This window comes from Nerophis ophidion, linkage group LG25 (genome assembly GCF_033978795.1).
Source record: "Nerophis ophidion isolate RoL-2023_Sa linkage group LG25, RoL_Noph_v1.0, whole genome shotgun sequence".
Lineage (NCBI taxonomy): Eukaryota > Metazoa > Chordata > Actinopteri > Syngnathiformes > Syngnathidae > Nerophis > Nerophis ophidion.
This window is the reverse complement of record NC_084635.1, coordinates 24,181,561-24,201,908: the sequence shown is the minus strand read 5'-3', so window position 1 is coordinate 24,201,908 and position 20,348 is coordinate 24,181,561. Positions and strand designations below refer to the sequence as shown.

At 41.6% G+C, this 20,348-nt stretch overlaps 1 protein-coding gene across 1 annotated transcript in view; it reads left to right on the top strand.

Annotated features, from left to right (window-relative positions):
* The first annotated feature begins 6,551 nt into the window (after window positions 1-6,551).
* iqgap1 (IQ motif containing GTPase activating protein 1) overlaps window positions 6,552-20,348 on the top strand; it is a 115,899-nt gene continuing 102,102 nt past the window's right edge. Inside the window, exons 1-2 of the mRNA XM_061887740.1 lie at window positions 6,552-6,813; window positions 16,690-16,792. Of these exons, the coding sequence (XP_061743724.1) occupies window positions 6,768-6,813; window positions 16,690-16,792 (149 nt within the window). The 5' untranslated portion in view covers window positions 6,552-6,767. The remainder of the gene's footprint in view (window positions 6,814-16,689; window positions 16,793-20,348) is intronic.

Here is a 20,348-nt window from a genome sequence, read left to right as displayed (position 1 = left end):
CTTCTTGGTGTTCTCGCTGCTCCTTGGCGAGGCGCGGCACACTGCCAGTCTTGGTAGATTTGAACAAAAGCATCACCAAATCATACAAAAAAGCGCAACTTAACACTTTACAGAACATCCACCTGGAAAACAAGCGGATCGCAACCGAACTGGACATTGAGGACAGGGTGGACGCCACAGCCAACAAAGAAGCCTTCATCACACTGAAGGACCACAAACCCAACTTCGCAAATAACCCAACATGCCGACTAATAAACCCAACTAAATCCGAAATAGGAAAAATCAGCAAAATTATCCTGGACAGAATCAACGCAAAAATCAAGGACAAAACACCACTCAACCAATGGAGAAATACAGCAGCAGTAATCAAATGGTTTAACAACATCCAAGACAAACAACAACACAACTTTATCTCCTTCGACATCGAATAATTTTACCCTTCCATCACGCAAGACCTACTGACCCAAGCACTAAACTTCGCCTCGGACTACGACTCAATCACAGGCAACGAAAGAAACATCATCATCCACGCAAAGAACTCCATACTCATCCACAACAGTACACCATGGCAAAAAAAGAACAATTCAACATTTGACGTTACTATGGGGAGTTTTGACGGAGCAGAAACGTGCGAACTCGTTGGGAGTTTCCTCCTCTCCCAGCTTGCTAGCCTCAACCTGAACCTTGGTATTTACCGTGATGACGGACTGGCCAAGGAGCAGCGAGAACACCAAGAAGCGGATATGCCAAATCTTCAAAGAAAACGGCCTATGGATCACGATTGAAGCCAACAAGCACCTCATCGCAGGGCCAACACAGATAGACAGACAACATTCACACTCACATTCACACACTAGGGCCAATTTAGTGTTGCCAATCAACCTATCCCCAGGTGCATGTCTTTGGAAGTGGGAGGAAGCCGGAGTACCCGGAGGGAACCCACGCATTCACGGGGAGAACATGCAAACTCCACACAGAAAGATCCCGAGCCTGGATTTTTATATATATATATATATATATATATATATATATATATATATATATATATATATATATATATATATATATATATGAAATACTTGACTTTCAGTGAATTCTAGCTATATATATTTATTTCATTAAATATATAAATAAAAGAAGTAGTTGAATTTCCGACAGCACCTATCAAATACACAGTAATAAAAACACAGTTGTTCTACTAACTGTACTGTGCTTGCTGGTTACTGAAAAAACAACAACAACACTTACTTTTCACTATTTGAGTAACCTTTGTTCTGCCATTTGCGTACTGGCGAGTGATCTGCGAATCCGGGAACATATCCTTCACGGATTTGTTGTAGACATCCGCAAATGAGAACGGGATGTTGCTTCCAGCTATCAGCATAGCCATCTTTGTCTCAGCATAAGATACACCATTGGGTCTCCATTTTGCGAGGTGGCCCATAATACTGGATTGTGAACGATGCTGGGCTGCGGACCCTTTGTGCTTCGCTGACCGTTCATGACTGAGTATTTCCGTTCGGCCGCCGTGTTCAATGGAGAAGTCTGTTCTACAAAATTTACAGGCAACATACCCCTCCCCCTTCGAACTCTCCTGGATAAACTGAAATTCTTGTTTCCATTCGTTTTGAAACTTGCAAGCATATTTCTTCATTTTGCTCGTCAACGGAGTAATATATTGGGATAGAGACGGAGTCAATAACCAGGCGACGTGATGAAGTTACGTCTCTTTACTGTCTGCTTCAGAACAGATTTCCTAATGCATATGTTCCTTGACTGCATTTGAATGTAGACTATATTTAGAATATATTTATATTGTTCATATATTATATATATAATATATTATATATATTATATTATTTATTATTATCATTGTTTATTGTGAACGAACTGTGGTGCTGAAAATCCCCCAGGGATCCATAAAGTACATTCTATTCCATTCTATTCTATTCTATTCTATTCTATTCTATTCTATTCTATGTACAGTGGATGGCGGTATTGTCCTGTTTAAGAGGGCCCCACAACATTGCTGAGTCAGGTTGTCATGGAGCTGAAGGGGGCGTGGCCTCCAGCTCCGCCTGAATTTCGGGAGATTTTTGGGAAAAAATGTGTCCCGGGAGGTTTTCGGGAGAGGCGCTGAATTTTGGGAGTCTCCCGGAAAATCCGGGAGGGTTGGCAAGTATGATTCACACTCACAGTCTTTGAAAACATTTGATCAGTTTTGAACTTACAATATTATGAACAACAGTTTGTACCATTAAGAGTTTTTTTCAGAATAACATCCATTCATCCATCTATCTTCTTCCGCTTATCCGAGGTCGGGACGCAGGGGCAGCAGCCTAAGCCTAAGCAGACTTCCCTCTCCCCAGCCACTCCATCCAGCTCTTCCCGGGGGATCCCGAGGCGTTCCCAGGCCAGCCGGGAGACATAGTCCAGTGGTTCTCAACCTTTTTTTCAGTGATGTACCCCCTGTGAACATTTTCTTAATTCAAGTACCCCCTAATCAGAGCAAATCATTTTAGTTTGAAAAAAAGAGATAAAGAACTAATATACAGCACTACTTCATCAATTTCTTATTTTTTTAAGTTGTATAACAGCGCAAAATATTGCTAATTTCATAGATCCATCTCGATTCATGAACTTCATTCTTAACATTTCTCCACAAAAAAAATAAATCTTGAACATCAATATCTATGGAACATGTCCCCAAAGAATCTAGCTGTCAACACTGAATTGCAACACATTGTTGCATTTCTTTTCACAGATTATGAACTTACATTCATATTTTGTTGAAGTATTATTCAATAAATATATTTATAAATGATTTACGAATTGTTGCTATTTTTTAAAATATGTTTTAAAAATCTCATGTACCCCTTGGCATACATTCAAGTACCCCCAGGGGTACGCGTTATCATGCCTGTTAATCTGGTGTTATGTTTGATCATGTTTTGATTTGTTTTCTGGACTCTTTTTGCGTTTGCACTTCATTGTTTTCTTGGTCACCATAGCTACTCATTAGTTTCCACCTGGTTCCCCTAGTCACGCCCCGACCCTCAGCCTCTCACTCCTGTTTCTAGTTACCACGGCCACTATTTATGTCACTTGCTTTTGTTCATCGTTCTGGGTACTTTGCATTCTGCCTAATGCCTTCATGCCTGCATTTTGCGTACAGACCTTCACGCTTTGCCACGCTGTTAACTATTTGGACCACGTAAGATCTTTGTATTTTTTGCCTCAGTGCAAGTTTTTTGTTTATTGAATATCTTTGATAGCATATTTTGTGTATTTATAAATAGCCATGCCATTGTGCTGTTTTTGTTGAAGTTTTAGTTTAGATTATTATCCGCCACCGAGCACGTCCTTTGTTTGCCTTTTTTTGTATTATAGTGTATTAATAAAAAATATGTACTAACATCCATACCTGACTCGCCCCACATCATCTCTGCATTGAGGAAGCAAAAACAATCTTTGTCCCGGCATGACACACGTACCCCCATTTGAGAGCCAGTGCTCTAGAGCAGTGGTTCTCAAATGGGGTACGCATACCCCTGGTGGTACTTGAAGGTATGCCAAGGGGTACGTGAGATTTTTTTGAAATATTATAAAAAATAGCAACAATTCAAAAATCCTTTATAAATATATTTATTGAATAATACTTCAACAAAATATTTATGTACGTTCATTAACTGTGAAAAGAAATGCAACAATGCAATATTCAGTGCTGACAGCTACATTTTCTTGGACATGTTCCATAAATATTGATGTGAAAGTTTTCTTTTTTTGTGAAGCAATGTTTAGAATTAAAGGCCTAATGAAACCCACTACTACCGACCACGCAGTCTGATCAATGATGAAATCTTAACATTGCAACACATGCCAATACGGCCCGTTTAGTTTACTAAATTGCAATTTTAAATTTCCTGCGAAGTATTCTGTTGAAAACGTTGCGGAATGATGACGCTTATGATGACGCATGCGCGTGACGTCACCGGCTGTAGCGGACATGTTCTTCCGCCCGATCCAAGCTATAAGTAATCTGCTTTAATTGCATAATTACACAGATTTCCGGACATCTGTGTTGCTGAATCTTTTGCAATTTGTTCAATTAATAATGGAGACTACAAAGAAGAAAGATGTTGGTGGAAAGCGGTGTATTGCGGTCGGCTGTAGCAAAACAAACACAGCTGGTGTTTCTTTGTTTACATTCCCTAAAGATGACGGTGAAGCTTTTATATGGAACAGAGCGGTCAAGCGAACATGGTTCTCTACCACATGTCAACCGGCAGGTTTCGGTGAGAAAATTGTGGTAATAAGTCGGCTCTTACTGTAGACATGAGCGGAGCTTGTGTCGTTCCTCCTGCAGCTGTCAAAGAGGCAGCTGCGACTTTCTTGGCTCCTCCGTGGCTTCCCTCAGAGACACTGGCGGTCACCACACACCTCCGACTTTCAGATATGACTATATAATCTCACTAAAACACTAGTAACACAATAAGCAGATAAGGGATTTTCCAGAACTATCCTCGTAAATGTGTCGAATAACATCTGAATCGCTACCACTGCCCTTGTCTTTTTTTTTCTTCTAGTCCTTCACTCTCACTATCCTCATCTACGAATCTTTCATCCTCGCTCAAATTAATGGGGAAATTGTCACTTTCTCGTCCCGAATCGCTCTAGCTGCAGTTCTGGTCCAAAGCCAGGAGACAGCAGAGGAAGGCCATGGTGGTGGAAGAGGTCACACAAGTGGCACAAGACCAGTATCAGATCAAGGCCGTATCCCAGGGAAAACAGGGGGCATGGACTCGCTGGGAGGATATAACCTGGGCCGACATCTGGCGAACTCCTCAATCTCGGCTAATCTTCCTCGTGAGGGCAGCGTAGGACACCCTGCCATGCCCTCGAAACCTCGCCCAGTGGTTCGGAAGCGATAGCAAGTGCTCCCTGTGCAGCAAAGACAATGCAGGACTCAAGCACATCCTTTCAGGTTGCAACATCGCGCTGACGCAGGGGCGCTTCCGATGGCGACACAATCAGGTGCTGAGGAAGCTGGCAGAGCTGTTAGAGAGATGCAGAGTCGGGGCAAACAACGCCACAGATCCCCATCGGCCAAACATCACTTTTATCAAACCAGGTGAGGTAGGACAGAAGACAGAGAAGGGAAGATCATCACTTCTGCTTACCCCTGGTAAGGGCTGGGAGATGCGCCTTGACCTGGACAAGCAGCTAGTCTTCCCAACTGAGGTAATACAGACAACGCTAAGACCAGACGTTGTGATGTGGTCCTCAGCTGCTAAGAAATTCCTCATTATTGAACTAACCATGCCATGGGAGGAGGGAATACCAGTAGCACATGAGTTCAAAAGGTCAAAGTACAGCGACCTAGCAGAGGACTGCAAGGGGAGAGGTTGGTCTGCGTCCATTCACCCCGTGGAGATAGGATGCAGGGGCTTCGTAGGAGGTTCTGCAACCCGGCTCCTGCGTGCGGCGGGGATGACCGGTTCCAGCCTGAGGAGGGCCATCAAGGAGTTGGCAGAGGAGGCAGAGAAGGCAAGTTTCTGGATGTGGCTAAGAAGGAGGGACAACACTTGGGGCTTAACACCCCAGTGAGGTCAGATGCTGGGAGTGGCGTGGGGAGACGCCCCCGCGAAGCCACTGCCCACCCAACACGAGGTGTCCTGGCTTGGGGGCGAACGGTGGCACCAGCTGACGACCCTGCAGCTGACCTCGAAGTGCACTGGAGGAGGTGCGACAGGCAGAGATGCCTAGCAGTTAGGTCTGTACGTATTAATTAGCTGCTGGTGGCCATGTTTGTAAACAATGTGCGGATGTGAGGAGCTCTACAACCAGTGTCGTCAAACGCACATCCTCTGCTACTTCGGGTACAGGCAAGGCTTTTTTATTAGCGACCAAAAGTTGCGAACTTTATCGTCGATGTTCTCTACTAAATCCTTTCAGCAAAAATATGGCAATATCGCGAAATGATCAAGTATGACACATAGAATGGATCTGCTATACCCGTTTGAATAAGAAAATCTCATTTCAGTAGGCCTTTAAGTTCATGAATCCAGATTGATCTCTATTACAATCCCCGAATAGGGCATTTTAAGTTGATGATGACTTCTATGTGTAGAAATCTTTATTTATAATTGAATCACTTGTTTATTTTTCACCAAGTTTTTAGTTATTTTCATATAATTTTTTCCAAATAGTTCAAGAAAGACCACTACAAATGTGCAATATTTTGCACTGTTATACAATTTAATAAATCAGAAACTAATGACATTGTGCTGTTTTATACTTATTTATCTCTTTTTTTTCAAACAAAAATGCTTTGCTCTGATTAGGGAGTACTTGAATTAAAACATGTTCACAGGGGGTACATCACTGAAAAAAGGTTGAGAACCACTGCCCTAGAGTAGAGAGAGCACAGTTGGGCTATTGAGTCAGGCGTTGTCCCACCAACAGTAGACACCAGAGGGCGCTGCGCCTCCACGTTGCGCCGTGGAGAGGCTGGCAAGAAGTCGGCTTCCTGACACGCATACTTGTGCATACTTGTGGATTAGGAAGAACACACCCAGTGACATCAGTCAAGTTTGAAGAAGAAGAAAAAAAGTTTCAACCCCGAGGTGAGCAGAGAAGCAACAGGAGGACCGAAAGGTCCCGCTTGGAATTATTTGCCTTCAAGGAGGGACTTTTTCGGAAGGTCGGCGGCTGAAGTGTTGAATAGTTTGACGAGCTGAAGGTGGAAGTTCGGGTAAGAGAGGAGCATGTCAACTTCAGACGAGACGGACGGACCCCGGCCGAGATATGGCTGTAAGTTGTCACTTTTCTACCTTTATGGCGCCTTTTCCTCCCTCTCTCTGCTTTCTGCTGTTAAACGCCCACTGCAAGACTTTGAAAGTGTCTTTGATTTGTTGGAACACACCCTGAAAGAGTTCTGGCAGCACGTTAAAATCGTTAGGACTTCCGCATTTTTGAAATCTTCCAATGAACATGATGAAGGTATTCATCACATACGTTTATATATCTTTTGCATTAAGGCTTTAAACTCAGTATGAACATACAGTAGGGCTGGGCGATATGGCCTTTTTGTAATATCTCAATATCTTTAGGCCATAGTGCGACACACATCTCAATATTTTGCCTTGGCCTTGAATGAACACTTTAAGCATATAATCACATCAGTATGATGATATTATGTGTCTACATTAAACCATTCTTCTTCATACTGCATTAAAGGCCTACATAACTGAAATTTTCTTATTTAAAGGGGAATATCAGGTCTATTCTATGTGTCATACTTGATCATTTTGCAATATTGCCATATTTTTGCTGATAGGATTTAGTAGAGAACATCGATGATAAAGTTTGCACCTTTTGGTCGCTAATAAACCGGAAGTTTATTACCGGAAGTAGCGGACGATGTGTGCGTGACGTCACTGGTTGTAGAGCTCCTCACATCCTCATATTGTTTACAATCATAGCCACCAGCCGCTAGAGCGATTCGTACCGAGAAAGCGACAATTCCCCCATTAATTTGAGTGAGGATGAAAGATTCGCAGATGAGGATAGTGAGAGTGAAGGACTAGAAGAAAGAAAAAAAAGAAGAAAAAGAGGGCAGGAGCGATTCAGATGTTATACTAGGATCATTCTGAAAATCCCTTATCTGCTTATTGTGTTACTAGTGTTTTAGTGAGATTAAATAGTCATACCTGAAAGTCGAAGGGGTGTGGAGACCGCCAGTGTCTCTGAAGGAAGCCATGGAGGAGCCAAGAAAGTCGCAGCTGCCTCTTTGACAGCTGCAGGAGGAACGACACAAGCTCCGCTCATGTTTACGGTAAGAGCCGACTTATTACCACTATTTTTTCACCGAAACCTGCCGGTGGATATGTGTTAGAGAGCCGTGTTCGCTTGACCGCTTTGTTCCATATCAAAGCTTCACAACAAACAAAGAAACACCGGCTGCAATACACCACTTTCCACCAACATCTTTTTTAGTCTCCATTATTAATTGAACAAATTGCAAAAGATTCAGCAACACAGATGTCCAAAATACTGTGTAATAATGTGATAAAAACAGATTACTTTTAGCCGTGTTCGGTGCTGGGAGAATATGTCCACTACCACAGGTGACATCACGCGCACGCGTCATCATACGCGTCATCATTCCGCGACGTGTTCAACAGGATACCTCGCGGGAAATATAAAATTGCAATTTAGTAAACTAAACCGGCCGTATTGGCATGTGTTGCAATGTTAATACTTCATCATTGATATATAAACTATCAGACTGAGTGGTCGGTAGTAGTGGGTTTCAGTAGGCCTTTAATATATGCTCATTTTAAACTTTCCTGCAGAGAAGGAAATCACAACTACTGTGTTTATTAAACGGTTATTAAGCAGCGGCACAAATATTCTTGTCATTTCCAAAACAGATAGCGCAAGATTGTCAGAGACATTTTAAGTGTCAAATAAAAATGAGCTGCATGATAGGAAATCAAATAGTATTCGTCCTTCGCTATGTGGTAGGTTACTACGGACGTTATTAAATTCTGTTGTTGACTATTTTTTTAATACATTGCTGATATGGAAATGTTTGCCTTGGCATTTTGATGGCATGGGCGTGTCGCATCAAATGGAGATGTTGAAATGCGGAGTAAGCATTCTTCATTCTCTAGCAGGTGACTTTTCAAATGATGCTACATATTAGCAGTAATGCTACTTTTTATAGCAACGCTTTTGACCCACACTTGACAAATTACGGTTGTCTGTTCGACATATTCCTGCTTGAAGCCGAACCACCGCCAGACGATGGACCCCGTGCTGTTTTTCTTGGGAATTACTTCTTCCTTCATTCGCACCTTCTTTCTGTCGTATTACCATTCGCACGGCTCTGCTAGCATCACAGCTAACGTTACCCATGCTGCTTCCTCTCTGCTCCGCAATGGTGTATACGTATGTGACGTATGACTAGGGCTGGGCGATATATCGATATATACGATATATCGCGGGTTTGTCTCTGTGCGATATATAAAAAATGACTACCGGAATATCGTAATATTCAAGTATACGTTCTCACGCAGTTGCTTTTAGCTGCGGGCATTCAGGCTCCTCTCACTCTTTCCTGTCTCTCCTCACAGACAAGCAGGCGCACATTCTTACATACGTCACATACTGTCACATCATACGTCACAAACGTATACGCCCTCGCAGAGCAGAGAGGTAACAGCATGGGTAACGTTAGCTTCTAACGTAGCCGTGCGAGAGAAAAAAGGTGCGGATCTGGTAACAAATGAAGGAAGACTTAATTCCCAATAAAAACCGCAGGGTTTCCATTGTCTGGTGGTGGTTCGGCTTCAAGTGGGAATATGTCGAACAGACAACCGTAATTTGTCAAGAGTGTGGGGAAAAAGTAGTTTTACTGCTAATTTGTAGCATCATTTGAAAAGTCACTCGCTAAAGAATGAAGAGAATTTCATAACCTTGGTAACATCCCACATACTGAAGGACGAATACTATTTGATTTCCTATCATGCAGCTCATTTTTATTTGACACTTAAAATGTCTCTGACAATCTTGCACTTTATGTTTTGAAAATGACTTGAATGTTTGTGCCATTACTTGATAACTTCAATAAATACACTTTTGGTCAATTGACTTAGTTGTGATTTCCCTCTCTGCATGAAAGTTTAAAAGTAGCATATATGAATGCAGTATGTAGAAGAATGTTTTAATGTATACAAATATAATCATCATACTGTTGTGATTATATGCATCAAGTGTTCATTCAAGTCCAATATATGTCGTATATCGCGATATGGCCTAAAAATATCGCGATATTAAAAAAAAGCCAATATCGCCCAGCCCTAGTGAGAACGTATACTCGAATATCACGATATAGTAGGGGTGTAACGGTACACAAACATTTCGGTTTGGTTCGTACCTCGGTTTAGAGGTCACGGTTCGGTTCATTGTCGGTACAGTAAGAAAACAACAAAATGTAAATTTTTGGGTTATTTATTTACCAAATTTGTAAACAATGGCTTTATCCTTTTAACGTTGGGAACACTATAGTAATTCTGCCCACGTTAATCCCCATTAAACTGCCTCATGTTGTTGCTTTGATTAAATAAAATGACAAAACCTTTCTTCTACATATAAAAAGTGCAACATTAAATAGTTTCAAGTCAACTCATCATGGTTAATTTATTACAGCATTTGGGAAGCCTGTAGTTGACTTTTATTATGTAAATGTTATATTTTGTCAACATGTAATAGCAGGGACCCTGCCATTCAAAACTAGGCTGCTACATTACTAATGATTAATATAACTATAGCTGAAAAAACAGTACAATAGCAATAGGAGAGACTATTCATCCCTGAACACCATGGACTTCATGTTAGTTCACACACACACACGCACACACACACACACACACACACACACACACACACACACACACACACACACACACACACACACACACACACACACACACACACAGCAAAATGAGCTAACATTACGCTAAAAGCTAATTAGCCTTCACCTCAAGCCAGAACTGCTAGCGAGCTGAGCTGCAGTTTAAGTTTCTAGAAGGTCAACAGGCTCATAGTGACGTTAGTAGTAGTTGTGACTGGGAAGTGTTTTTTATAATTTGGGGAGAGTACGATGTCCGCTTCTAAACACATATCTGCTCGACGCGGAAGCATTGACAACATACATTCTGAATACGCACTGCTGATTGGCTGTTATATCGCTCTGAATGCGCACTGCTGATTGGCTTTGTATGGAACCAATCAGATGGTTGTGTGGGCGGGACAATGCTGGGTGCTCAGACAGAGGCAGAAAGCAGAGCAGCTTGTTAAGACTTTAGCTTACAAACTCGTTCGATACACCTCCGAACCGGACCGAAACCCCCGCACTCAAAACGGTTCAATACAAAAACATGTACCTTACACCCCTACGATATAGTCATTTTCTATATCGCACAGAGACACAGCAGCCTAAGCAGGGAAGCCCAGACTTCCCTCTCCCCAGCCACTTCGTCCAGCTACTCCCGGGGTATCCGGAGGCGTTCCCAGGCCAGCCGGGAGAGATAGTCTTCCCAACGTGTCCTGGGTCTTCCCCGTGGCCTCCTACCGGTCGGACGTGCCCTAAACACCTCCCTAATAATAACTCATACTTTGTAAAAATTAATTTAGATGGGAACCAATTATCAGCGACAATCGAGGGCTTTTATCTGGCCCGCTGGACGCAATGAAAACCAACGGGCATGACCTCGGGGAGCGTGTTTTTATTGCCGTACTAGAATATGATGAAGCGTATATTGTAACCACGATGGGAGACGAGAAAAGACCGGTGTCTTTCCTTCATTGTCAATAAGCGCACAATCTTATGCAGAGGTATAGTTAAAACAATTTTCTATACAAATTTTACTATCAGGGGGTGGCTAATATTTTCTTCTTCCTGGGGGGAGGGGCCTAACAGAATATATTTGAGAAGCACTGGCCTGACCTAAGCCTTAGTAATATTTTTTGTGGTAAACTTTGTGGTAAAACTTTCATATCTTTTGACAAAGTTTGTTTTGGTAAACTGTCTGAAGGTTAGATATAATCCAAATCAGAATCAGAAATACATTATTAATCCCCGAGGGGAAATTAAGATTTTCAGCACAATCCCATTCAAGATCATAAAATATTTTTTAAACCTTAAAAAAAAAAATATTTCATTGTTTTTGAAAATTAGAAATATCCATCCATCCATCCATCATCTTCCGCTTATCCGAGGTCGGGTCGCGGGGGCAACACCCTAAGCAGGGAAACCCAGACTTCCCTCTCCCCAGCCACTTCGTCTAGCTCTTCCCGGGGGATCCCGAGGCGTTCCCAGGCCAGCCGGGAGACATAGTCTTCCCAACGTGTCCTGGCTCTTCCCCGTGGCCTCCTACCGGTTGGATGTGCCCTAAACACCTCCCTGGGGAGGCGTTCGGGTGGCATCCTGACCAGATGCCCGAACCACCTCATCTGGCTCCTCTCGATGTGAAGGAGCAGTGGGTTTACTTTGAGTCCCTCCCGGATGGCAGAGCTTCTCACCCTATCTCTAAAGGAGAGCCCCGCCACACGGCGGAGGAAACTCATTTCGGCCGCTTGTACCCGTGATCTTATCCTTTCGGTCATGACCCAAAGCTCATGACCATAGGTGAGGATGGGAACGTAGATCGACCGGTAAATTGACAGCTTTGCCTTCCGGCTCAGCTCCTTCTTCATCACAATGGATCGGTACAACGTCCGCATTACTGAAGACGCCGCACCAATCCGCCTGTCGATCTCACGATCCACTCTTCCCCCACTCGTGAACTAGACTCCTAGGTATTTGAACTCCTCCACTTGGGGCAGGGTCTCCTCCCCAACCCGGAGATGGCATTCCACCCTTTTCCGGGCGAGAACCATAGACTCGGACTTGGAGGTGCTGATTCTCATTCCGGTCGCTTCACACTCGGCTGCGAACCGATCCAGCGACAGCTGAAGATCCCGGTCAGATGAAGCCATCAGGACCACATCATCTGCAAAAAGCAGAGACCTAATCCTGCGGTTACCAAACCGGAACCCCTCAACGCCTTGACTGCGCCTAGAAATTCTGTCCATAAAAGTTATGAACAGAATCGGTGACAAAGGACAACCTTGGCGGAGTCCAACCCTCACTGGAAATGTGTTCGACTTACTGCCGGCAATGCGGACCAAGCTCTGGCACTGATCGTACAGGGAGCGGACCGCCACAATAACACAGTCCGAAACCCCATACTCTCTGAGCACTCCCCACAGGACTTCCCGAGGGACACGGTCGAATGCCTTCTCCAAGTCCACAAAGCACATGTAGACTGGTTGGGCAAACTCCCATGCACCCTCAAGAACCCTGCCGAGAGTATAGAGCTGGTCCATAGTTCCACGACCAGGACGAAAACCACACTGTTCCTCCTGAATCCGAGGTTCGACTATCCGGCGTAGCCTCCTCTCCAGTACACCTGAATAAACCTTACCGGGAAGGCTGAGGAGTGTGATCCCACGATAGTTGGAACACACCCTTCGGTCCCCCTTCTTAAAGAGAGGAACCACCACCCCGGTCTGCCAATCCAGAGGTACCGCCCCCGATGTCCACGCGATGCTGCAAAGTCTTGTCAACCAAGACAGCCCCACAGCATCCAGAGCCTTAAGGAACTCCGGGCGGATCTCGTCCACCCCTGGGGCCTTGCCACCGAGGAGCTTTTTAACTACCTCAGCGACCTCAGCCCCAGAAATAGGAGAGTCCACCACAGATCCCCCAGGCACTAGATTAGAAATATCAATAATATATAATGAATCACTTGGATCTTAGTCAGCCGGTTACCACGGCAGTACCCCCCGCGCTGGGGTCGTCTGCTCCCTCTACCTGGGCCTCATGATAATGTTTTGCATCCTTCTAGGCAGGCCCCTGGGACCTTCGACAGTGCAGCTATCCTGCCGGTCCCCTCTGCAGACTAACCTGACTCTCGCCAGATCCTTGTAGTTCGCTGAGCTCCACACAAGGATCTGGGACTTCTCAATAGGAGATGTATTTCAGAAGGCGGAGCCTTGTAAAAAAATAATTGTATGTGACTGGATAAACGACTTGTCCGTTATCTTGAATGACGTGTTACTTCAACCACTCACATCGAAATCAACCTGTGATGCTGATGAGAGCGACGCTGGGAAATCCAAAACAGAACAGCCGACATATTGGATAAGGACAGAGCAAAAAGTTGTCTGTTCATCTCTTAAAGAATTAATATCCGATAGATTTGGCAAAACAATTGAAATATGCAATAGCAGAATCAATGTCAGCACACAACATATATATATACACTGGGGCAAAAAAGTATTTAGTCAGCCACCCATGCTTCACAGTAGGTATGGTGTTCTTGGGATGCAACTCAGTATTCTTCTTTTTCCAAACACGACGAGTTGAGTTTATTTATACCAAAAAGTTCTATTTTGGTTTCATCTGACCACATGACATTCTCCCAATCCTCTGCTGTATCATACATGTATCCATTTTGGTATAAACTCAACTTGTCGTGTATAAAAGACACCTGTCCACAGCCTCAAACAGTCAGACTCCAAACTCCACTATGGCTAAGACCAAAGAGCTGTCGAAGGACACCAGGAAAATCATTGTAGACCTGCACCAGACTGGGAAGAGTGAATCTACAATAGTGAGTTGCATCCCAAGAACACTATACTTACCGTGAAGCATGGGGGTGGAAACATCATGCTTTGGGGCTGTTTTTCTGCTAAGGGGACAGGACGATGGATCCGTGTTAAGGAAAGAATGAATGGGGCTATGTATCGTGAGATTTTGAGCCAAAACCTCCTTCCATCAGTGAGAGCTTTGAATGGTTGACCAAATACTTATTTTCCGCCATAATTTACAAATAAATTCTCTAAAATTCTTACAATGTGAATTCCTGGATTTTTTTTTCACATTCTGTTTCTCACAGTTGAAGTGTACCTATGAAAAAAATTACAGACATCTGTCATCATTTTAAGTGGGAGAACTTGAACAATCGGTGGCTGACTAAATAATTTTTAGCCCCACTATATATGAATGTATGTATGTATATATATATATATATATATATGTATATATATATATATATATATATATATATATATACGATTGTAGCTGAGATAGGCGCCAGCGCCCCCCGCGACTCCACAAGGGAATAAGCGGTAGAAAATGGATGGATGGATATATATATATATATATATATATATATATATATACATGAATTAGAATATTTTTATTATACACACTACTACAATTCAGTCCTATCGGATATGTTCAATAGTCATGTATTTATATTCCAGATAATGTCAAAACTTCATATGAGCGCAGAGGTCATTGAAAACTGTTATGCCAATCTGGCATTGATTGAAAAAGAAAACAAAACACAATAGATTGGTAAAACTAGGAAAAAAGTAATGGTTTTTCAACATAATGTCTTTCGGGAAAACATTTGGCTACAATATATACTTAAATAAAATGCACGTTTTAAAAATACATCCGTAAATCTCTCACAATGACGGCGGGTGAAGCGATGCTAAATTAGCAACATTAGAATGGGCTTTTGAATGGAAGCGGCCACAATGCTGCTAAACCGAACGAAAATGATTACAAAAGACTTGTCGAGTGACCGCTAAATAGAAGTTTAGCTGAAACAAAGTATAATTGTATCCATGTGGTAATTCAGTCCATCAAAGTAGAACAAATAAAAACACCTGCAGCGCACGACGACTATAATGATGATCATCTACTGAAGTGACCGGTTGCCATAATCATTTGGCCTCTCCTGGTCTCCTAGCTCTAAACAATCGCATAGAGTGTTTATGACCCTGTTAACATGTTACAATAGGAACACACCCTTCCCTCTTTTCCATATCTATTACTAATTTATTCACTCCAGTAACTTGTACATGTTGTCACTTGCAATATTTGCCCTGCTTACATTGTGTCAGTTTAATGTTTGTTCACTTCCTGTGTTTAGGAATTTTTTATATAAAGGTTAAATTATAGATAATGTGTAGCAATGGATGGATACAGTGCTACTTCTGTTTTCATTCCAAAAGATCAGACGAAAACTGAATCATATGAAAATAGAAGCACTTTTATGAAATAGCGATAAATGATAAATGAACATTTCACATTACTTTTACCTTTGTTGAAGACTTGTTGGAGAAGATGTCAATGAGTGGAGAAGGAGAGGAGGGAAGAGTGCCACAAACATACTTTGCTACTAGATCCGTCCACCCATATTTATTGAAATCAAATGTGTTTTTCACCTTCTTCATTCAAGGGCTGGTATTCACAACTTTCTTTTGCCAGATGGTGGCTTGTTTTGCAGTTGTAAAAAGCAGAGACTGAGTCACCGACACGGGGTATACTTTGTTTGGGCACTCGATTATGCGGAATGATACGTGAGGCAAATAAAAACAAAAAAAGGAGCAAATAACAATTTCCTTTGCCGTACAACAACGGAAAAGGAAAACAGGGATAATATGTTTGCGAACATTTTCAGCCAAAACCGAAATATATGAAAAGTGAGGCATAGAATAACCGAGGTATCACTGATAATAGGATAAGTTAACTTTGTGTTGTAGCTGACAAAGCAAATGTAGTATCTAATAATTATTTCATTAATTGAAAACCAACTAAATCTGAGCCCAGAATTGGACACCACTGCCACAAAGGTCTACTTATGACTAAAGGGAGTTCTTTGTATTACTTGCCCCGTCACCTCACTTCACCTCACCCAAAATTTGGGAGGACTCATTCCCTCCTGTCTGTAATCTCTTGGAATCAACACCCACTGTTTTTTTTTGTTTTCCTTGTATAGATAATCAGGAAAGAATGCCCACACAAGGTGACTAATAAATGAGCTAACTTCCTTTGAAAAGTCCCTCGGTGTCATGAATTATGAAGAAGCCAGAAGGCTGTGTGGAAAAAGACATACTGCAGTGATTGACAAAAACATTAAGTTGTTTGTGGAAAAAAAACCATACTGCAGTGATTGACATGAAATTCATAATGTTTCCACTCTGTTGAGTTCTGCAATCCAACAAAAGCATCTTTGTTTGTTTTATTTAACATGTATGTTAATTTTATTTTTAATTCTCTAGCTGTCCTGGATGGCGTGGAGCGACTCACTGCGGAGGAGATGGACGAAAGGAGGCAGCAGAATATGGCCTACGAGTATCTTTGTCACCTGGAGGAGGCAAAACGGTAAGAGCTTGAAGTCTATTCTGGGAGTGCTTTTTTAGCAATTACTTTCTATTTGACCTGGGCGACAGGGGTGTAAAAAAAACAAAAACATTTTGAATGAATCGCGATACTTATTTGTAATGGTTCTTAATTATTTAAAAAACATCAAAAATCCCACAAAATATACATATATATTTATTATTTTCAATCTGTTCTGTCTAGCCACTCAGGCAAATCATATTTTTGATGTAGATGCCAATATTTGCTGTACAGATAGATGTACTTTATTTATATTTAACTTTATTACATGTTTGGGTAGCATTTTGTTGAACAAAACCAGTTTATTTTAGGTGACATAAAAATGTATCACAGCTGTTATCTTTTCTATGGAAGCATGTAGTAAATCATAGAACAGGCACCCAATGTTATTAAAAAAGTATTGATTTTGAATCATTACCCCAAGGAATCAAATCAAATTGAATCGTGTGTTGCCCAGAGACTCAGAGCCCTAAAAATTTAATCGCCCATTTTTTCACAAAGAAATTTAATTTACGATTTTTATCCAATTTTCCCCTCTACTTTTTAAATAAACTAATGAATACAAATGACAGGTAATTCAAAAAAAGTTTAGCTTTTATTTGATCAAAATTCTAATTTTCATTTAGTTGGTTCTTTTTCAAACAGACTTGAATTGGAGTTTGAAACAATGATTTAAAAACCCTGAAAATTATTAAACAGATGATACTTATCTTTTGTGGATGATTCTGAAATATTTACTTTGATGCTTTTGCTTATACGATGATCAGTATGCATTGTCCTGATAAAATATAGTTACTCAACATAGAGCTTCCTATGGGAGGTCAAAACTTCTGTAAACAAAAATGTACAGTGGCATATCATTGCCATAGCACCTGTGGCGGTTGGGACGTGGTTAGGGGTGTGATGGAGTGTGGTCACCATGAGGCCATTGCTTAATGTGCATGATTTGCTCTAACGATATGATTTCCTTTAAATAGGCCGAAACATGTATACATACATCCATCCATCCATCCATTTTCTACCGCTTATTCCCCCTCGGGGTCGCGGGGGGCGCTGGCGCCTATCTCAGCAACAATCGGGCAGAAGGCGGGGTACACCCTGGACAAGTCGCCACCTCATCGCAGGGCCAACACAGATAGACGGACAACATTCACACTCACATTCACACACTAGGGTCAATTTTTAGTGTTGCCAATCAACCTATCCCCAGGTGCATGTCTTTGGAAGTGGGAGGAAGCCGGAGTACCCGGAGGGAACCCACGCATTCACGGGGAGAACATGCAAACTCCACACAGAAAGATCCCGAGCCTGGATTTGAACCCAGGACTGCAGGACCTTCGTATTGTGAGGCAGACGCACTAACCCCTCTGCCACCGTGAAGCCTGTATACATACATTTAAAAACAATTCTGTTATTAATAATTAGTATTAACATATATTTTTATTTATCTTTTGCTTTATTTGCAATTGTTGCTGCTTATTGTACAGTGTACTTTGTTGAGAATTTTTGAAGTGTCTAGAGACTTTAAATTACTTTTTTTTGTTGAAATTAAAAACAACTATCAACAAATCTAGCATCTTTTTCTGGTGTTATTATAGAATGTACTCATGTTTAGAGACTCTACTACTGTCCCTCGATGTCCCCAACGTACATTTGGTCGATGGCTGTCCGTGGGTATATCTAGGATATATTAAAGTCCCGTCCACATGGCATACATGCTGACTACACTCCAGACAATTGCGTGCATCCTGTTTCGGACGCGCTGTTTTCTGTAATCAAAGTATTTTTTCGGTGGCCGAGTTTTTGGTGCATCACTCGTCAATAGTGCACACATAATAAGTTATACAGGTATATTTCCATTCATACTGTAATGACCCGATGTTGGTAATGTTTTATGTTTGTAGAATTTTGATTTGACGGTCATTTTTCAATGATCATAAACAGACCGTCTGTGCCTGTAAACGGATTGGCAGGGAATGAGGAAGTGTTGTATGTCCGGGGAAGCACGGAGACACAAGTGTTCGGTCGGTAAAACCTTTTGGAATTGTGCCGTTTATTAGAATAAGATTATCAATAAAAGATAATAAAATACCGTTTGACTTTGTGAGACTTTTTCTGGAGGCTACAATACATTATATCACTTTATTTTGTTTTCACATAAAAATTTTTTTTCAAGGTTTGCCGGCTAAGATCTTGCCATGGCGATGCACTACATTCAGTTACATTAATGGTAAACCCTGCATTGCATGCAAATATATAAACTCCAACATTGGAGATTGATAAAGTACAAACTAGGGCTGGGCGATATACTTGATATATCGCGGGTTTGTGCGATATAGAAAATGACTATATCGTGATATTTGAGTATATATTCACACAAGGTTGCTTTTAGGTGCGGGCATTACACTACATGCGTTTCCCCCTTTTTCTTGTCTCTCCTTCTCACAGAGACATAAACAAGCGCACCTTCTTACATACGTCACGCGTGCAAAGCAGAAAGGTTGCTACATGGGTAACATTAGCTGTGATGCTAACGGTGCGTTACTAGTGGTAATACAAGAGAGAGAAGGTGCGAATCTGGTAACAAATGAAGGAAGAATGAATTCCCAAGGATAACAGCACGGGGTGCATCGTCTGGCAGTGGTTTGGCTTCAAACGGGAATATGTTGAACAATTATGAAGCAAAAGCGTTGCTACAAAAAGTAGCTGTACAGCTATTTGATTTCCTATTATGCAGCTCATTTTTATCCAACAGTTATTGAAATATTTTGTGTGACATCATGCACAAATGTGCACTTTATTTGTTTTTAACTATTGTAGTGGCGTTCTGTACAAAAACTGCGCTTTAATTTAGTGTTGCTTTGATATGTCATCTTAGTGACATCATTCACAAAAGTGCACTCAGCTTGTTTTAAAATTTCTGACAATTTTGCACGTTCTGTTTTGAAATGACATGAATGTTTGTGCCACTGCTTGATAACTGTTTAATAAATACAGTTTTGGTCAATTGACTTAGTTATGTTTTCCCTCTCTGCATGAAAGTTTAAAATGAGCATGTATTAATGCAGTATGAAGGAGAATGTTTTTAATGTAGACACATAGAATCATCATACTGCTGTGATTATATGCATCAAGTGTTCATTCAAGGCCAAGGCGAAATATCGCGATATATATCATATATCGTGACACGGCCCAAAAAATATTGCGATCTTAATAAAAAGCCATATCGCCCAGCACTAGAACAAACCTTAATTTTATGTCTTAAATAACATACTTCTGTAAATTTCAATGTAGCATTAAGATATCTCTATAGTTTAATAAGTGAATAAACGCAGGCTTCTCCTCTGTTTGGGCACCATGTCTTTAGCGACGTGCAGATCGACTGCTTTACTGACCGACCGTATTCCACAGTGCTTCTTTCCTACCATACATGCATGATACTTTGTGTAAATGATTCCACCACAGTCAGCTGTTTTTTTTGCAGGAGGTTGGTCATGGTCCACGTCTTGCACCATGTCATATTTTTGGTTTTGTTCTT